General features: G+C 44.1%; 1 protein-coding gene across 3 annotated transcripts; it reads left to right on the top strand.

Moving 5' to 3' along the window:
* Positions 1–802: 802 nt before the first annotated feature.
* On the top strand, positions 803–7,169 carry Ctsg (cathepsin G). 3 transcript variants are annotated; one of them, XM_006252041.3, is made up of 7 exons: positions 853–990; positions 1,613–1,760; positions 2,152–2,290; positions 2,460–2,714; positions 3,115–3,263; positions 5,948–6,007; positions 6,594–7,169. In XM_006252041.3, exons 1-7 carry the CDS (start codon positions 936–938, stop codon positions 6,643–6,645), a joined length of 858 nt encoding a protein of 285 aa, XP_006252103.1. In that variant the 5' UTR covers positions 853–935; the 3' UTR covers positions 6,646–7,169. The 3 variants fall into 3 exon arrangements, with proteins under 3 accessions (NP_001099511.1, XP_006252103.1, XP_038949066.1); XM_039093138.2 differs by having other exon boundaries at positions 5,899–6,007; NM_001106041.1 differs by lacking the exons at positions 5,948–6,007; positions 6,594–7,169 and having other exon boundaries at positions 803–990; positions 3,115–3,390.
* Positions 7,170–17,659: the final 10,490 nt, after the last annotated feature.

Raw genomic sequence — 17,659 nt, 5'->3', positions numbered from 1 at the left:
CCTCTCAACAAGCCAACCGACTGAGCCCCACAGCATGCAGGGCATCCCAGAGAACACAAAGAGCTTTGCCAGAATTGGCAAAAAAGTCTTCAAGTGAGTTATGATTTCCCCTGAGAGTGGGTTGCTGCTCAGGTGCCCCAAGAAAATCAGTCAATATCAGAGGCTTGGTCCGCCCTTTCCTTCTCCAGTAGCTCCCTCCACGACCTCAGGAGAGTGGCCATTCTATCCACCTTGGCAACTCCTAGAAAGAAGTGGGAGCAATAGTAAGGATGAAGGCAGGAGGCTTTATTTCTCTTTCTCCCTCTTTAGCACGTTCCTGCTGTCTTCACCCACTGTCACTTACTCACCCTTGTCCTTGGGCATTACTAAATACACGGGAAGAAATGGTCCAGAATTGGAGAGCTTTAGCTCAGCAGATGTCATGATTGCCTATCATGCAATGAGACCCTAGGTTTGGTCCCCAACACCTCATAAACCTGACACGGTGATGAACTCCAGCAGTCAGGAGTGAACACAGGAACATCAGAAGTTCACGGTCATTTCAGCCACATAGCCATGTTGATGTATATATGAATGTCAACTGAAGCCCTAATCTCACAAGGAGAGGAAGAAAAGGGAGTAGTCACCAGTTTCCCTGATTTATAGAGTGTACAGTGAACTTGGTACCTACTATTCAAAGATTCCTATTTTGCTCTCAGCGAGGACACGGCAACTGTGTGGGGCACCACATTGGTGTGGACAACTCTCTCTTCTCCCAGATCACTGGCAGTTGGTGTGCAAGCCTCCTAGGAAGCCTGGGGTGACGAAACCTATCACGGGAGCAGGGAAATGGACCTGTGGTCCCTCAGCACACCCTTCCTTCCTCTCCAGGGGAGGATAAAAGTCTGGCAGAGAAAAGTAAAAGCAGCAGCTGACTTAGCAACGGTTCTGGAAAGATGCAGCCACTCCTGTTTCTGTTGATCTTTGTTCTATTCCAAGAAGATGAGGCAGGTGAGTGGCCAACCATACCTCAGAGATCGGATCCTGTCCTATATACTTAGACATGTTGTAGTAATCCTACTCTGTATTGTTGAGCAAGTTACTTAACTCACATCTCCTCAGTTTCCTTACCTATAAAATGTAGGTTGTATTAATACTGCCTCAGAGAGTTACTACGGCAATTAAATTGGTTAATGTACAAGAGTCTTGTTATTGGCCCTGACACACACAGTAAGTACTTTATAAATATTTTCTACATAAATTTATTCAGCCGTCCATATCTAGTCCCATGTTTTGAGAAGGTAGACTCCGGGCCATGGGATGCTCTCTGAGGAAGGAAGCACCAGGGAACAGAGAAAGCTCACGCTTTGGGAACGCACCTTGCCTCAATAGCCAATCAGCCTCGTATGGAAAAAACATCATTCTCCCTTTGGAGAAAGAGCACACAAGGGTCTGGGAGGGAGATGAGTCTCCCTTCAAGCTAGGAGCCTTGGCATCTTCTCCCTGTGCCTGATGTCCCGCAAAGCTCCTCTGTGTCACCTCCCTCCCCCACATCCAGCCTTTCCAAAACTGCCTACCTGGCACTGTCAGCAAGCTCCCGAGTGTACAGGTAAGCCCACATGCTTCTTTGCAGGAAAGATCATTGGAGGCCGAGAAGCCAGGCCAAATTCCCACCCCTACATGGCATTTCTTCTGATCCAGAGTCCAGAAGGGCTGAGTGCTTGTGGAGGGTTTCTGGTGCGAGAAGACTTTGTCCTCACAGCAGGTCACTGCTTTGGAAGGTGAGGAACTCAGGAGTTTCCCAGGAAGTCCTCAAACTCCCTCTGCAGAGCTGAAAATATGCAATTACAATTAAGGATAATGATAATGAATTCTGGAGACAGGATGAGACCAGGAGGAGGGAGGCAAGAAGCAAGTGTCCATGCAAGAAAAGGAGGCTCTGATCAGGCTGGGCGCTGTGAACCCAAACTGTTTCTGTTTGTTCTGCTTTCCCCAGTTCAGGGTTTCCCCAGGTGGGAAACAGCAGGCAGGGCTCAGACCCAGGGCCCTCCCATGCCTCCCACTCTCTCCCGATTGTTTGCCTGCCCCTGAACCATTGGTCTGCCCTGCTGAACTGCTGGATCTAAGATCCTGGTTAACGTATCTACCTCTAGACTGATCTTTCTTTCGCAGCTCCATAAATGTTACCCTAGGGGCCCACAACATTCGAAGGCAAGAAGGGACCCAGCAACACATCACTGTTCTCAGAGCCATCCGCCATCCTGATTACAATCCCCCGCCAGTCATCCAGAATGACATCATGCTACTGCAGGTACTCCCTTTCTGACCACTGCTTCTCCAGGCTTGCGGGCTCCCTCTTGGCATGTGGCTTTTCAGGAGGAAGTCAGGGCAGGATTCCAGGGTGGTGTGGGGGACTCGGAATCCCTGAGTGCTGATGGGTGATAGCAGCTGAGCTGGAATGCCTTCATCCCTTCTAACAGCTGAGGAGTAGAGCCCGGAGGAGTCGAGCGGTGAAGCCCGTGGCTCTGCCTCAAGCCACCAAGAGAGTACAACCAGGGGCTTTGTGCACAGTGGCTGGCTGGGGCCTGGTGAGCCAGCGCAGGGGGACAAATGTACTCCAGGAGGTGAAGCTAAGAGTGCAGACGGACCAAACGTGCGCCAATCGTTTCCAATTCTACAACAGCCAGACTCAGATCTGTGTGGGAAACCCGAGAGAAAGGAAGTCTGCCTTCAAGGTAAGAGTGTGAACACCACCAGTAATTTTCTTGGGACAAAGGTCTCAGGGCTGACAGAGGATATAGCAGGGCAGGTCTCCATCACTTCAAGCCTGGGGACTAGAGCAGAGTGAAGAGTTTTTCCTCTTCAGAAATATCAGGAAGGCCCACAATCTACCTTATTGGGGAAGGCGAAGGTACCTTGATGGAGTAAGCTGGAGGCAGTAACTTTAGCAGGATCTGAAGCCAAGCAGCTGAAAGACCCAGGAGCTTGACTCCTGCAAACCCATCAAAAGCCCATCGCCCACACACAGGCAACTAAAGGAAGCCCCCAACCCATACCTTTCTTTGGGAGCCTACATCATAGGGCAGCAAGAGCCAGAAAGCCTAGCTTCACATCCTTTTCCTTCTCTGCCCACAGGGTGATTCTGGTGGTCCTCTGGTATGTAATAATGTGGCCCAGGGCATCGTCTCCTATGGAAGCAGCAGTGGTAACCCTCCAGCTGTGTTCACCAGAATCCAGAGCTTCATGCCCTGGATCAAAAGAACAATGAGACGTCTTTCCTCAAGGTATTAGGGACTTGCTGACTCCCTGTCTCAGACGTAGACCAGCTTTAGGGAATTTCCATAGCCCTTATTAATGTCTCCTGGACAGTGTAAATTTTCATTTATTAAATATCATTTGGCACTGTCTTAATGTGTTTGAACTCCTATGTCACAATACCACATAGTGGTATTTTAGTGGTACACTAAGCAACAGACATTTATTTTGCCACATTTCGGAGCCTGAGAAGTTCAAAGTCAGGGCACCAGCATCTGGTGTCTGATGATGGGCTGATCACCAGATCACAACGATCCTTTCCTGCATTCTCACATGATAGACAGTGCAAGGGCCACCCACAGGACCTCTCTAATAAAGTGGCTACTGCCGAGGGTTCAGTAGCTGTCACTGCTCATGTAATCCCTTTCCAGCAGGGATTAGGTTTCCTTGTATTGATACTGAAGGAGCTTAAACACCCCTTCTCCAGTAAGTACCCAATGACGTGTGTCTAGATACAGTCGCCTACCTTCCTCAGCCTAAGGATCAAGATGAGAGTCTTCCTTTCCCTAAGCCATGCATCTCCATGTCCCCTCATCTCACTCCCTGAACTAGTTTCTCCCACCAGGGCAAGGCTCTCTCTCTCTCTCTCTCTCTCTCTCTCTCTCTCTCTCTCTCTCTCTCTCTCTCCACCCCACCTCACTGCTGAGCTATGCAGACAGATACGCTTGATCAAAGGACAGAGTTGAAATCCCCTTAAAGTCCCCATTTAAAGATTTATTTATTTACTATCAGACACACTAGAAGACAGCATCAGATTTCATTATAGATGGTTGTTAGCCACCATGTGGTTGCTGGGATTTGAACTCAGGACCTCTGGAAGAGCAGTCAGTGCTCTTAACCACTGAACCACCTCTCCAGCCCTAAAGTCCCCATTTAAGACAAACCTCAAACCCACGAGAATAATGAACTTCTGGGGCTGGAGCGATGGCTCAGCAGCACTGGCTGCTCTTCCTGGCCATCTATAATGTGATCCGATGCCCTCTTCTGGCATGCAGATTTACATGCAGATAGAGCGCTCATAGATAAAATAAATACATAAATAAATCTTAAAGTTAAAAAAAGACACCAATGAGTTCTTAATAAGTGGTATGAGGACAAGCAGATTGTTACTTAGATGGGGAAATCTAATAGTGAATCAATTCCTTACACCACACTCAAAACTAAACCTTAAATACATACAAATGCTAAAGCTGAAACTACACAAGTACTAGAAGAGGGGGGACAATAGGACATCAGAATATTTAAACAAATGCCAATGATCGGAGGAATGCAAGTCACAAAAGTCAGACTAGAAGCAAGGCAGTGTCCATCAGAGAAGGCAGTTCCTGTCTAAAACCTCGCAGTGCCAAGAGCACTGTACAGGCCAGTGTTTCCATTTCCGGTGGTGAAGATCTGCTTCACACTTTTAGTGCTCTGAAGTTAAATAACACTGCAGACAAAACGTTGGCTAAAAGAGCGGTGTGCTTGCCCTAAAGACTAGTCTGTGGTTGTCTACATCAAGTAAAAGGTCACGGAAATCACATAGACTGGTCAGACTTTAAACATCTTAAAGTGACTACAGAGAATCAGCCGGAAAGATGTTTCTGGTACAGCAAAATGTTAATCACACCTGAGAGTGTGCGGTCTACAATCTGAACTTCTTTAGTGTCTATAGTCTTAAGTGAAATAATTAATGACCAGATGTCTTACCAAATCCAACTGGGAACATGCACAATGCTTTGGTGAATTCCTCCGGGCATCTATCCAAGTTCATTGTTTTGCATGTAACTCCTGTCAGAAGGCCATTTCTTTAATACTCGGTGTAGGGCATTGGCAACAAAACTGTAGCCCATACCTCATCTCTGGCATCATCACCCAATCACTCTCTGTTTGGTAACTGCATGCATGTTCATGGGAATTATTGATTACTTGCGGTTTCTTAGGGATGACAGTCTCACTATTAAAGGCTTGTGCTAGCAAATGGAAACAACTCTTGACAGTAAGGTCAGAAAAGCAGAGAACAGCAGAAAAATCCCCCATTCCCCATTTGTCCTATGATATTTACTTGGAGCCTAGAACACTGCCCAGTCCAAGACCTGATAAGGAAACCCAAGGGAACCCCCATCCCTTTGCAGGTCTTCTTGTTTCTTTTAGCACTTCCAAGGCAGCTTCCAGACCAGACTTCTGTTTAGAAAGGTTTCTACAGCTCGCTATAGTCCTGATGCCTGTTTCCCATGAGATCCTCCTGGCCCTAACCACATCGTTACTCTCCATGGTCTTTAAATGTTCTTTAGTACAACACTACACACACACACACACACACACACACACACACACACACACTTATACTCAGGACTTAAAGTCTCAGTTGAGGTCCTAACCCACTAACATAGGTAGGTCTAAGCTGTAAAGGAATCTTTTTCAGAAGGAAAACGTGATTGAAGGCCCATATGTCCAATGTAGTGCTCTTGTCATGACCAAATCCATGTGCTCACTGTAGCAAGCAGGTCTAAAGGGCCCAAGGGACTGGGAGACCACTCTCTACACCAGCACCTGTTCCCACTGAGTCTCTCACACCTCCTTGGTTAGAGTTTCAAAGCCTTTATTAACCATCTGTTGTAACAGTGGTGACAGCCAGGGTATTCCTCTGATGCCACTCTGTCTTATGTCTCAGCAAAGAGGATTCTAAGCTGGATTCTAAGCAAGGTCCTGGGCATCCATCCAAGTTCAAAAGGTATGTACTGCCCAGTCATTCACCAATCTCAACATTACAGCAGCTGATCCCTCTGTCCTCTGCCTTTTGTATAAGAGGGGACTCAGAACCCTGTGCCCTTTCTCTGTCAAAACATAATTGGTTGTGAGAAGCAGACAGTTTCCATGGCAATGTTGGCTCTGGAGATACAGTGTGAAGAATGGTAAATGCTCACCAACCTGCTGTTGGGGTGAACCAGTCTACACTCACAGATCCTGTGTAACAGATGTGCAATTTGGTCTTCATGTGGGTCCCACACATCTGAAGCAGGCCCTATCCCAAAAGCTGTTGCCCGTATATGGGATATGTCCTTCTAGCTGGGCTCTATCTGGCCTCAGTGAGAGAGGATGCCCCTAGCCTCACAGAGACTTGAAATACTAAGGAAGGGGGATACCCAGGAGGTCTCCACCCACTCAGATGAGAATGGGAGGGGAAATGTGGGAAGGATTGTGGGAGGGGGTGACTGGGAGGAGGGCAGTGAGTGGGATGTAAAGTGAATAATTAAAAAACATTTAAATTAAATAATGTATTTTATAAGAGTTGACTTGGTCATGTTGTCCCTTCACAGCAATGAAACCCTAACAAGACAAAAACTATCACTTTTAAAAGAGGATAATTAAGGATACAGGGTTATACACAGATGTGAGTCCCAGACAATGGAGTGATCATCGTAGGCCTCAAGAACTCTACAGAACCAGGACTGCCTTGTCCACACTCCTCTACTAGAAAAATTTCCTTCTCACACTCATTTTTCTTCCAAATCTGTTTGTGTGGTCACCCAGGCCCCTCTGACATGGTCTGGGGAGGATATTGCACGTGAGACCATGTGGTCTCACATCCTGCCCCTGAACTGATTATCACCCGCACATCTCCAGCAAGCGGTAGAATTTGAACGGCCTGTTATCTTCAGGAATCTATTGCTGCAACTCTCCACATTTGAACTACTCAGTTCTGGAACCTAAGGAGGAAGAGAAAAAGAAGAATGTGGGGACTTATATTGGCGCTGCAGTCACTCATATTGTGGGTGGGAGTGAGGCCCAGGAGATACAGCAGAGGTGACCTCAAAAGTTCAAGGAAAGACCTCTGTCAAAAATAAAAGTTCAATAAATGTCTTACTGGCTAAGCAATGCATCCAAATGGAGAATGACTAAAGTGCAGATTTACGTGGTATGTCTCCCAGCATGGTTCAAACAGTCTTCAGTAATACATTCCATCACAATTACTTCAACATATCTTCAAGGTATAAGAGCCTTTGGGACCCAGACTTCCTTCTCCAGGGATGAGTAGCCTGATAAGTGTAGTCTTTACTCCTCACCAAAGGAGCTTTGCTTTGTAACAGAGACCACTACAGAAAACCACAACCATCACTCTGGAGAGTTGTGGAGGCCAGGGTCAAGTGGATGCATCTATGAAGCATTCCTGAACCTAAGGTTCAGGGAACATTGCAGAAGAGAAGCCAGAAAGATTGTAAGAACCAGAAAATCGGGGAGTTTGATGTGAGAATGTGTCTCCTAGTAACAGTAGAAGCCACACCCATAAAGTCTCACCAGCATGGCTGCCCAGATGCAAAGTGAACAAGGCTGACACTATGGACCTGCCAAACTGGACAATGGACCCTACACAAAGGACGGTAGGCAACTGAGGAGAGCTGAGAGCAGGAGATGGCTTTCCCTAGGAAAGAACATATAGTTGGTTGTCCAGTGCCAAATGGTCCGTCCTTAAAACATACATACAAGCAGCATCATATAGATTCACCAGGTTATATTTTAAAATATGTTTGTGCACAAATATATAATATATATACATATATATATATATATATATATAATATCAATTAGTTTTGGTTAAAGACCATTGAGTTTGAAGGAGAGAAAGAAGGGGTATATAGGAGGGTTTGGAGGGAGAAAAGGGAAGGGAGAAATATTGTAATTAAACTGTAATCTCAAAAAAAATAAAGATCAAAAGCCAAGTGCCTATGGATGCATTATGACCAGGTATGGCATTTTGCAAAACCATTTTAGCGATCAGAAGCTTGTCTTGGAGAATGCTGTTCTAAGCACATCAATAGGATCAGTCACTATTTCAGAAGTAGCTACATCTGAGCAGAGAATGAAAAGGACTCAATCTGGCCTCCTATATTCCAGGCATAATCACACTTACTACCATGTTGCCCAAGGGGAAACAGCCGTGAAACTCTGACTTACAGAGAACTCTAAGCCCAGGACCCACACGAGAGTCAGAGAGCCAGGGATAATGGCTTTTCTCTTTAGTTCTATATCTCTCAGGAGCCTGGGGTATCTTTAGGAGAGAAAGCACAGTCCAATCCCTGACCACAGGAGCCAGTGTTGAATGCAGATTCTGGCCTCTAAATCTCTCCTGCTCTGGTTGCAAAGGGAACTCAAGACACTTGCACAGCTGCAGGACCTCTTCTTGCTCCAGAGCTAGACTCGGTGACAATGACCACAGCAGGGATATAGTCCCAGGCCCCTGGCTCCCTTCCCACTCTGTCTCTTACAGAGAACACGGTGTTCTGTGTGGTCTGGTGAGTGATGTGTCTAGTCGCTCTTCCAGCATTGAATGAATAAGTTTATTAAGTACACAGCAAGCAAAAGTAAAAGAATAAGTAAGAAGTAGCAGAAATATGGCAAACTTCATCACGTCAAGCACATACAGCATCCGGCTGAGGCCAGTGCAGAGCCCCGATGAGAGAACAAGCAAAAGCAACCTCATCAAATCAGTGCTTGTAACATCTAGCAGAAATCAACTAAGGGATATCTGAGAGGATATCGTTCTCTTTGCCACAGCTTCTCATTCTCTTACCAGTGTCCTTCGCTGTGCTTTTCATTGAAAAGTCATTATATATCTGTCTTGGTTAGAGTTTCTGTTGCCCTGATAAACACCATGACCAAAAGCAACTTGGGAAACAGATTATTTCGTCTTACAACTCTTAGGTCACAGTGCCTCACTGAAGGAAGTCAGGGCAGGAACTCGGAGAGGAACCTGGAGGCAGGAGCTGATACAGGGGTTATGGAGGGGTGCTGCTTATTGGCTTGCTCCTCGAGCTTGCTCAGCCTACTTTCTTATAGAACCCAGGACCACCAACCCTAGGGCAGCACCACCCACAATGGGCTGGGTCCTCCCACATCAGTCGATAAAAGAAAATGCCCTACCCACTTGCCTACTGACCAATTTCATGGGGCATTTTCTTAATTGAGATTGCCTCTTCCTAAATGACCCTAGCTTTTGTCAGGTTGGCATAAGACTAGTCAGCACGTCATCTATTCTTGCCACAAGCACAACCAGCTGGGTCTCTTTTTGTTGTGTATGCAGGTCAAGGATGACCACTCTGAATTGGACAGCCAGTATGGGGACTCATCCCTGGGAGACTCTAATTCTCTTCCGCTCTGCAGTCAATGGCTGCTTGTAGTTCTTGTCTGGGGATCAGACCCAGAAGAGATTCCCCCGTCCACGCTAACATGCCCATTGATATGTTAGCTCAGGTTTTGTTTATGCAGCCATTTCTAGGAGAGACTCTTTCACAACAGACCTCCTGTGCTCTGACTCTTACACTCTTTCCAGCCCTCTTCCATGATGCTCCCTGAGCAATAGATGCAGGAGCTGTGGTGTTGGTGTATCTATGGGGGATGGGTTCCCCACAACTCACTGACTATGTTTTTCTGGGGCTATTAAAGTGTCTTCATCCTGTTCCCTTGACCTCTTTATCTCTCCCTTTGCCAGTGCCCTGCTGCCTCCGCTAATGTAACTTGAATTTTGTAGCTTAGACTGTAATGATCCAATTTTCTGTTACCTCTTCATGTTCTACTTGGATGTTGAAACACTGTGGTGCTTTGAACATGTAGCCCCTTCAACACATTGTGGCACTGAAGCATGAGAGGATTTCCTCAGGAGGAGCTGGAACATGGTGCAAAGGGCCTGGCCATATCAGGCCTAAAACAAATTGAAATATGACCCATTCGAGTATCTGGAACAAGCAGGGAGTAAAGACAGAGAAAGGACTGCAGAAGTCAGGACACAAGTCAGCTCCTCTCCCAGCTTCAGAGCCCTCCTTTCTTACCTCTCCTCCTGCCCACCCAAGACCACAGGCTCGGTACCCATTTCTAATGACACAGTCATGGGACAAATGTCCATGCTGATCAATTGACAGGTAACTTCTGTGACACTAATTGTAGAACAAGTAGAATTATTGGCATTTAAAAAAAAGAATTTTAGTTCTCTCTACAATGATGTGGCAGTTTATTTCCCTTCTCGTATTAATTATAAATTTATGTTTTTTGCATAACTGTTTTGTTATCTTAATATACAAAATAGATGCAGTTTTCTTCAAAATATAAATACATAAGCATTGTAGACCTCACATGTATCTCGTTTAAAATAAGATGCCATGTTTCTTTTGTTTTAGAAAACTAAAATATTGTCACTCGCTCATTCCTTTCTACAGTGATCCTTGGACAAACTGTTAGCCTCTTCAGAATACCCTTCTTTCCCTTGGCTGCCAATAAAATGGACTCCAGTCCAATTTTACATTCGCTTTTACCACAGACACTGTTTACTGGTGTATCCTTACCACAGAAGGGTGTGAGCGCGTGGCACTGAGGATCCTCTTAGCAAGCTGCTCCAGAAGACGGTTGGATTCCCAGGCCCCAATTCACAGCTCTCCAGGACTTCCTGTCACATGGTATCTACAGGATTGTCCTGCTACCTGACACCCAGATTCCATCGTGTCCAAGGGCATTCGAATTGTGGAACTGCTTAACTGGGTTGGAGGGGGAAACGGAATCAAGATACCAACCCCACACCATTAAATCAGAGAAAACCATGAGTATTTGCTATGGCTTCCTTTTTTGGTTTGTTTTTGGTTTGGGTTTGGGTTTTGGGTTTTTGAGACAGGGTTCTCTGTTTTAGCTCAGGCTTTCTGGAACTAACTTTATAGACCAGGCTGACCTCGAACTCTGAGATTCACCTGCCTCTGCCTCCCAAGTGCTGGGATTAAAGGTGTGAGCTACCATCTGCTGGTTCCATTTTTATTTAATGAAAATATGCATGACTTACCAAGAAAAAAAAAGTAAGTCACCAATAGGCACTAACTTCCTCAATGAAAATGGAAGGCCTAGAAAGGAAATGACCACACAGCACCTTGTTAAGTGGACACAGCAACACAATTGATCCCTGGTCTACATCTGCACTCTTAACCAATGTTCCTCCAATTAATTACTTTTCAGGATGCTTCCTCAGCTTTAATATGTTCCTGGATCGAGGATGTCTCATAAAACTAACTGACTTATTTCTTCTCCTTTCACTGACTTGAAACCTACCTGCTAATCAGGTTTCTTGAGGGTTCAGTCAATGAGCTTTCCTTGCCAGACATTCCTTCCTACAAAAGGTATTTAATCTCTGGTCCACAAGGACCATAGTGGGAGAAAGCCTTCGCCTAAGTCTCCCACAGAAGGCCCCTCCAGGCTCCCAGTCACCCTGAGCTAAACCAGAGTCCCCCTCCCCGCATTGCAGGCCGGCCTTCCTTCCTGACTCCCAGGAGCATGGGAACCCCCTGACTCTTGGTCCTCAGCCTGCCTCTTTTCTCATCCAGGTCTGAGGCCCCCATCCTAGGCTGCGCTCTCCCACACCCTAAGCAGTGCGGCGCTTCTCAAAAGCCCATCCATCACCAGATGGTGGCAAAGGCAAAATGCAGCACAGCTTTCCACATTTCTATCGCCTGAGCAGAGTTCAAACACCCCAGCGGCCCTCAGCAGAGTTCAAACACCACGGTGGAAGTCCGAACGCAGGACTACATATTCCTTGGAAACAAGACGAGAGGTCCGTGCAAGGCTTTAAGCTTTCCTATGTTAAGTCTGAGAGCATCCATTTACCACTTACAAAGAAACCTTGCTTCTCTTGTTTTTCTTCTAAAACATCCAAAATTGTGGCCACCCAATCCCTGTAGTCTTATATCGCTCAGGAGATCGTGTAAGCAAACTCCCTCCTGGAAGATTCACCCTAAGGGTCCAGATCAGAAGGGTGAATTCGGACTTTGAGTCATCACCCCAACCCCTCCCCATCTCTCACTCTGGTCTTTACACTCTCCTCATTTTCTAGGCCCTACCAGAGTCCCGGATATGCATAGGGCTTCCCCACTATCTAATAAGGTCTGGTTGGCCAATAAAGGAATGACAATTTATGAAGCATGAGGTATCATCATTCTGGGATGCTGGTGTTTGTGCAAGTCTCCCACAGATCCATGGAGACACAAACAGAAGGCACAATGAGACAGGATTATCATACAGGGTCAGTGTCTCCGTATAGAAAGATGAAAAACATCCAAGAAGAGTGTTGTTTGATAGCTGTAGAAGTCTGTGCCCCTGTGCTTTACATGTGAAAACCCCTATAATTATCAAACTTGTGTTTTCTACTTTTTGCAACAGTGGCAATTTTTTAAAAATATTTTAAACAGACTCTGAGAATACAAGATCAAATCATTAATGGAATAACATGTTGCCTAGAGACTTTGGGCAGCACCATCCCCTGCTGAGGTAAAATACTGCCAAGGGCTCCTTTTCCCCTTAGGCTTTCCAGCTTCCCACATCCAGGAAGGGAGGTTCCAAGTGTAGCTATCAGAAGCCTAGCAGGAGCCCCTTGCTGCTCTGTGATCTTAACACAGAAACAGAAGTCATGGGTGGCAGGGACCCAGAGGTGCTATCTAGAAAGAGGGCTGGGCAGGAAAAGAGAGAGAGAACTAAGACACAAGGAGAGTGTGCTTGCATGGCCTAGACCCTTGTCAGCGTTTATTCTATGTATCATCCACTGGGCTTCACAGGAGGACCTCGGTGATTCTTTTTTCCAACCAACATGAGAATTTCCTACCCATTGCTTTGCTGCGTCTTTCCTGGCCCTTCTGTCATTACCTTCTAGACCTCACTGTAGATCTATACACACTAAAAGGTCAGCCCCATTTGTTTCCCTTCTTTCTACTCCCAAAGTTCTAAGGCAGTTACACATTTATCAGTGAAATCCTCACACTAGCAAACAAACGGCATTCCCCACATGGAGTGCCAGCTCATGCAGACTCTCCTGCCCTTGCTCAGAACAGCAGTAAATTCTGAGAAGGTCCACAGGGAGCGGGGGAGGCACTCACACTGTGGCCGTGGGAACAGTATGAATTGGTTCCCAGGAAGCCCTGAGATATGGGGCTGTGAGCCATATGTGAGACAGAAGGCTAGCCCAAGAGCCTGTCCCAGTAACTCAAAAGACGTTTAACTACCAGGAAAATGTGATCGCACTATCAAGATATAAGAAATCAGAAGTGGAAATTGTGACAGCTCAGGACAAGATGCATTTAAATGATAGTCAGGGACTATGGGAGCAATGTTGTAATCTAGCATCTTTAATTTTCTTGGTGTATAGCCTTATGGGTTTTGTTTTAGCGGATATGTGGTGGCATCACACAGATATTAAATAATTACTCCAACATTACTGAATGTGTTTATCATCTGCAAATTGAGGGGAAGAGGATACAAGTAAATTAACAGAGTAAACAAGATAATAAACCTAAAGAAACAGATGCTCCTAAGCATACAAGAAGCCTACAGAACTCCAAATAGATTGGACCAGAAAAGAACCTCCTCCCGTCACATAATAGTCAAAACACCAAATGCACACAAAAAAAGAAAGAATATTAAAAGAAGTAAGGAAAAAAGGTCAAGTAACATATAAAGGCAGACCAATCAGAATCACACCAGACTTTTCACCAGAGACTATGAAAGTCAGAAGATCCAGGACAGATGTCATACAGACCCTAAGAGAACACAAATGCCAGCCTATGTATCCAGCAAAACCCTCAATTAACATAGATGAAGAAACCAAGATATTCCATGACAAAACCAAATTTACACAATATCTTTCTACAAATCCACCCCTACAAAGGATAATAAATGGCAAGCTACACCCTAGAAAAAGCAAGAAACTAATCGTCTTGGCAACAAAACAAAGAGAAGAAAAGCACACAAACATAATCTCACATCCAAATATGATTATAACAGGAAGCAACAATCACTATTTCTTAATATCTCTCAACATCAATGGTATCAACTCCACAATAAAAAGACATAGATTAACAAACTGGATGCGCAATGAGGACCCTGCATTCTGCTGCCTACAGGAAACACACCTCAGAGACAAAGACAGACACTACCTCAGAGAGAAAGGCTGGGAAAAAATTTCCAAGCAAATGGTCTGAAGAAGCAAGCTGGAGTAGCCATTCTAATATCAAATAAAATCGATTTTCAACCAAAAGTCATCAAAAAAGATAAGGAAGGTCACTTCATATTCATCAAAGGAAAAATCCACCAAGATGAACTCTCAATCCTAAATATCTATGCTCCAAATACAAGGGCCCCTACATACATTGCACCTTACACAATAATAGTAGGATATTTCAACACCCCACTCTCATCAATGGACAGATTATGGAAACAGAAATTAAGCAGAGACATAGACAGACTAAGAGAAGTCATGAGCTAAATGGACTTAACAGATATTTATAGAACATTCTATCCTAAAACAAAAGGATATACCTTCTTCTCACCACCTAATGGTACTTTCTCCAAAATTGACCATATAATTGGCCAAAAACCAGGCCTCAACAGATACAGAAAGATAGAAATAATCCCATATGTCCTATCAGACCACCATGGCTAAAGCTGGTCTTCAACAACAATAAGGGAAAAACACCCACATATACATGGAAATTGAACAATGCTCTACTCAATGATAACCTGGTCAAGGAAGAAATAAAGAAAGAAAGACTTCTTAGAATTTAATGAAAATGAATGTACAACATACCCAAAATTAAGAAACACAATGAAAACTGTGCTTAGAGGAAATCTCAGAGCTCTGAGTGCCTGCAGAAAAAGAACAGGAGAGAGCATATATCAGCAGCTTGGCAGCACACCTAAACTCTCTAGAACAAAAAGAACAAATACACCCAGGAGGAGTAGAAGGCAGGAAATAATCAAACTCAGAGCTGAAATCAACCAAGTAGGAAAAAAAGGACTATACAAAAAAAATCAACCGAACCAAAAGTTGGTTCTTTGAGAAAATGAACAAGATAGATAACCCCTTAGCCACAGACACAGAGAGTCTGTCCAAATTAACAAAATCAGAAACGAAAAGGGAGACATAACTACAGAATCAGAGGAAATTCAAAACATCATCAGATCCTACTACACAAGCCTATATTAAACAAAACGTGAAAATCTGCAGGAAATGGACAATTTCCTAGACAGATACCAGGTACCGAAGTTAAATCAGGAACAGATAAACCATTTAAACAACTCCATAACTCCTAAAGAAATAGAAGCAGTAACTAAAGGTCTCCCAACTAAAGAAGAGTCCAGGTCCAGACGGGTTTAGTGCAGAATTCTATCAGACGTTCATAGAAGACCTCATACCAATACTATCCAAACTATTCCACAAAATTGAAACAGATGGAGCACTACCGAATTCCTTCTATGAAGCCACGATTACTCTTATTCCTAAACCACACAAAGACCCAACAAAGAAAGAGAACTTCAGACCAATTTCCCTTATGAATATCTACGCAAAACTACTCAATAAAATTCTGGCAAACTGAATCCAAGAGTACATCAAAACAATCATCCACCATGATCAAATAGGCTTCATCCCAGGCATGCAGGGATGGCTTAATATACGGAAAACCATCAACATAATCCATTATATAAACAAACTGAAAGATAAAAACCACATGATCATTTCATTAGATGCTGAGAAAGCATTTGAGAAAATTCAACACCCCTTCATGATATAAGTCCTGGAAAGAATAGGAATTCAAGGCCCATACCTAAACATAGTAAAAGCCATATACAGCAAACCAGTCCCTAACATTAAACTAAATGCAGAGAAACTTGAAGCAATCCCACTAAAATCAGGGACTAGACAAGGCTGCCCACTCTCTTCCTACTTATTCCATATAGTTCTTGAAGTTCTAGCCAGAGCAATGAGACAAAAAAAAGGAGATCAAAGGGATACAGATTGGAAAAGAAGAAGCCAAAATATCACTATTTGCAGATGATATGATAGTATATTTAAGTGATCCCAAAAGTTCCACCAGAGAACTACTAAAGCTGATAAACACCTTCAGCAAAGTGGCTGGGTATAAAATTAACTCAAATAAATCAGTAGCCTTCCTCTACACAAAAGAGAAACAAGCCGAGAAAGAAATTAGGGAAACGACACCCTTCATAATAGTCACAAATAATATAAAATACCTCGGTGTGACTTTAACCAAGCAAGTAAAAGATCTGTATAAGAATTTCAAGCCTCTGAAGAAAGAAATTGAAGAAGATCTCGGAGGATGGAAATATCTCCTATGCTCATGTATTGGTAGAATTGATATAGTAAAAATGGCCATTTTACCAAAAGCAATCTACAGATTCAATGCAATCCCCATCAAAATACCAATCCAGTTTTTCAGAGAGTTAGAACAATTTGCAAATTCATCTGGAATAACAAAAAACCCGGGATAGCTAAAACTATCCTCAACAATAAAAGGACTTACAGGGGAATTACTATCCCTGAACTCAAGCAGTATTACAGAGCAATAGTGTTAAAAACTGCATGGTATTGGTACAGAGACAGACAGATAGACCAGTGGAATAGAATTGAAGACCCAGAAATGAACCCACATACCTATGGTGACCTGATTTTTGACAAAGGAGCCAAAACCATCCAATGGAAAAAAGATAGCATTTTCAGCAAATGGTGCTGGCTCAACTGGAGGTCAGCATGTAGAAGAATGCAGAACGATCCATGATTATCACCCTGTACAAAGCTTAAGTCCAAGTGGATCAAGGACCTCCATATCAAACCAGATACACTCAAACTAATAGAAGAAAAAGAAGGGAAGCATCTCGAATACATGGGCACTGGAGAAAATTTCCTGAACAAAACACCAATGGCTTATGCTCTAAGATCAAGAATCGACAAATGGGATCTCACAAAACTGCAAAGCTTCTGTAAGGCAAAGGACACTGTTTTTAGGACAAAACAGCAACCAACAGATTGGGAAAAGATCTTTACCAATCCTACAACAGATAGAGGCCTTATATCCAAAATATACAAAGAACTCAAGAAGTTAGACCGCAGGGAGACAAATAACCCTATTACAAAATGGGGTTCAGAGCTAAACAAAGAATTCACATCTGAGTAATGCCAAATGGCTGAGAAACACCTAAAGAAATGTTCAACATTTTTAGTCATAAGGGAAATGCAAATCAAAACAACCCTGAGATTCCACCTCACACCCGTGAGAATGGCTAAGATCAAAAACTCAGGTGACAGCAAATGCTGGCGAGGATGGGGAGAAAGAGGAACACTCCTCCATTGTTGGTGGGATTGCAGAGTGGTACAACCATTCTGGAAATCAGTCTGAAGGTTCCTCAGAAAATTGGACATTGAACTACCTGAGGACCCAGCTATACCTCTCTTGGGCATATACCCAAAAGATGCCCAAACATATAACAAAGATACATGCTCCACTATGTTCATAGCAGCCTTATTTATAATATCCAGAAGCTGGAAAGAACCCAGATGCCCTTCAACAGA

The sequence above is a fragment of the Rattus norvegicus genome, chromosome 15 (genome assembly GCF_036323735.1).
Source record: "Rattus norvegicus strain BN/NHsdMcwi chromosome 15, GRCr8, whole genome shotgun sequence".
NCBI classification, from domain to species: Eukaryota; Metazoa; Chordata; class Mammalia; order Rodentia; family Muridae; genus Rattus; species Rattus norvegicus.
The sequence above is the reverse complement of the archived record's forward strand: the minus strand, read 5'-3'. Positions and strand labels throughout refer to the sequence as shown.